This window comes from Egretta garzetta, unplaced genomic scaffold (assembly GCF_000687185.1).
Source record: "Egretta garzetta isolate BGI_Z169 unplaced genomic scaffold, ASM68718v1 scaffold207, whole genome shotgun sequence".
Lineage (NCBI taxonomy): Eukaryota > Metazoa > Chordata > Aves > Pelecaniformes > Ardeidae > Egretta > Egretta garzetta.
The window spans coordinates 317,530-319,570 of NW_009260185.1; the positions used below are offsets into that span (position 1 = coordinate 317,530).

The 2,041-nt window shown below is 58.9% G+C and overlaps 1 protein-coding gene across 1 annotated transcript in view; it reads left to right on the forward strand.

Moving 5' to 3' along the window:
* Nucleotides 1-29: 29 nt before the first annotated feature.
* The window catches only part of SIAE (sialic acid acetylesterase), a 4,921-nt gene continuing 2,909 nt past the window's right edge, over nt 30-2,041 (forward strand). Inside the window, 2 exon segments of the mRNA XM_035897486.1 lie at nt 30-1,030; nt 1,939-2,035. Coding sequence (XP_035753379.1) covers nt 871-1,030; nt 1,939-2,035 — 257 coding nt within the window. The 5' untranslated portion in view covers nt 30-870.

Here is a 2,041-nt window from a genome sequence, read left to right on the forward strand (position 1 = left end):
CCCGTCGCGGCCCCCGTGGGATGATGCTTTACGTAAGGCGGGAGTCGCATGCGGCTCCTCGGTGGCATCTCACGGGCTCTCCTCCCCTCCCTCCTCCCCGCCGCTTTTTATAGCCTCCAGTCTCTTCCCTGGCGTCTCAGTTTTGGGTTTTTTTTTCCCCTCCGACTCGTCTTTTTTATGTAACTCGTCCTTCCCAGCGCCTCGTTGCATGAGGCGGTGGGACCAGCGACGCGGCTGATGTCGGAGAGGCCGAGGGCAGCGTTTCTTTCCTTCATTAAACCCGGCCTGGAATGAGCTGTGGAGGAGACAGCGCTCTGTGAGCCCCAGTTTGATCGCTACAACGGGGATCGACGCCCAGATCTGTGCCCGCAAACATTGCCCTGACCCCCTTTAAGCATGGTTTTATTTTCGCACCCCAAAAACGGGGCTTTTGGGGATGTGAGGGCTGGGACCTCTGCTTCCCTCCCTGCTGAAGGCACCTTTGCCGGTGCCTTGTGCCCCGTGTTTCCCATCCCACCACACATCAAATGTTTTTTTGCAAGGGAAAAATATGTCAGAGCATTTTTGTTAGCAAGGCTGGGCTGGTGGAGACACTCCCGCACTGTTATTAGAATAATTTTTACCAAAATCTGTATCTAAATTCTGTGTAACACAAGCTCCCGTGCTCTGGTGCCTTCCCTCGTAGCGCTGGGCTCTCTCGGGGACTTCAGACCCTGCCGCTTCCTCCGCTCCTTGCTCGATTCGGTTGATCGGGATCAGCAGCCGTAAATTAAAGCGGCATCTCAAATAATCCGTGGTTAAGAGGGAGTGGGAGGCCGCGCTGGGGATCTTTCTCGTTGCTTTTTGCGCTGTCTCTCGATCCTAGGGGCGATGCTTGGCTTCGCGTCCTACTACAGCGACCACATGGTGCTGCAGAAGGAGCCGGCGGGGGCCGTGGTGTGGGGCTACGGGGAGCCGGGGACGGCGGTGACCGTGGCGCTCTCCGAGGACGGCGGCCTCGTCGTCACGAAGAAGATGGCGCGAGTTAAAGGTCGGTCCCAGACCCTCGCCAGGTAACTGGGGCCGCTGGTTTTGGTGGCTGAGGTTGGGGGGGGGGGTGGGGGGGTGTTCAGTCGCTCCCCTCCCCACCGACGCCGGCCTTTGCTCACTTCGGTTTCCCAACAGCGGGATCCCGTGGGAGCCGAGCGGCCGCTGGAGTGGGTGGCACCACGTAGGCTTGAGCCGAACGCTGAGGCTGCGGAGGGGAGAGCAGGGGGACTTAGCTCCTCTCCCTGTCAAAACCATCCCTGGGGAAATCTCCAGAGCGCTCCTGGCTGCTTTTTTGTATTTTTTTTTTTTCTGCTGTGTTCCCCCCTCGGAGGATCCTGCTGGGGATCTCTGAGCGCTGAAGGATGTCGCCTCCATAGGCAGAGCCTGGGAGGGCTCGCAGGCACCTGGGATCTCACCTGCTGGCCCCCAGGGGGGCTGCTCACCACCTTTGCGGGGTGCAAAGAGCCCGGAGGTGTCTTGTGAGAGAGCAGCGATCCGCTGCTACCAGGAGATCTGCAGGATCCGGCCCCAGCCGGGCCAGAAAATCCACGCTAAGCTCCAGAAGAATATCTTTACGCCTCGATTTCGACGCCTCTAAAATTAGCCAGAGACATCTCGGTGTCACACACACCAAGCTGCTCCTGTAATCCCGGTTCCTCCCAGCAGCTTCTGCTCTGACACACATTTGTCTTCCAGATTTTCTTCTTAACCCCTAAGTTCCCCCAAGGAGAGACCCTCTGATGGTGGAGAGCTTCCAAAACCCATTTCCCTGGCCCGGCCCTGCGGTGGGGAAGCTTTCCCTCATGGCCTGTCCATCCCCACCGGTTGTTGGCCACTCATCCCACCTCTGCGAAGGTCTTGAGATCTTCATAGGGGTTGTGGAGGACAAACACCGTCCTCTTCTTCCAGGACCGTCCGGGACGTGGACAACTGTCCTGGACCCTATGGAGCAGGGCGGGCCCTACACGCTGACGGCCAGGCAAGGGTAGGAGGAACGTACGCTGCGGGTTGA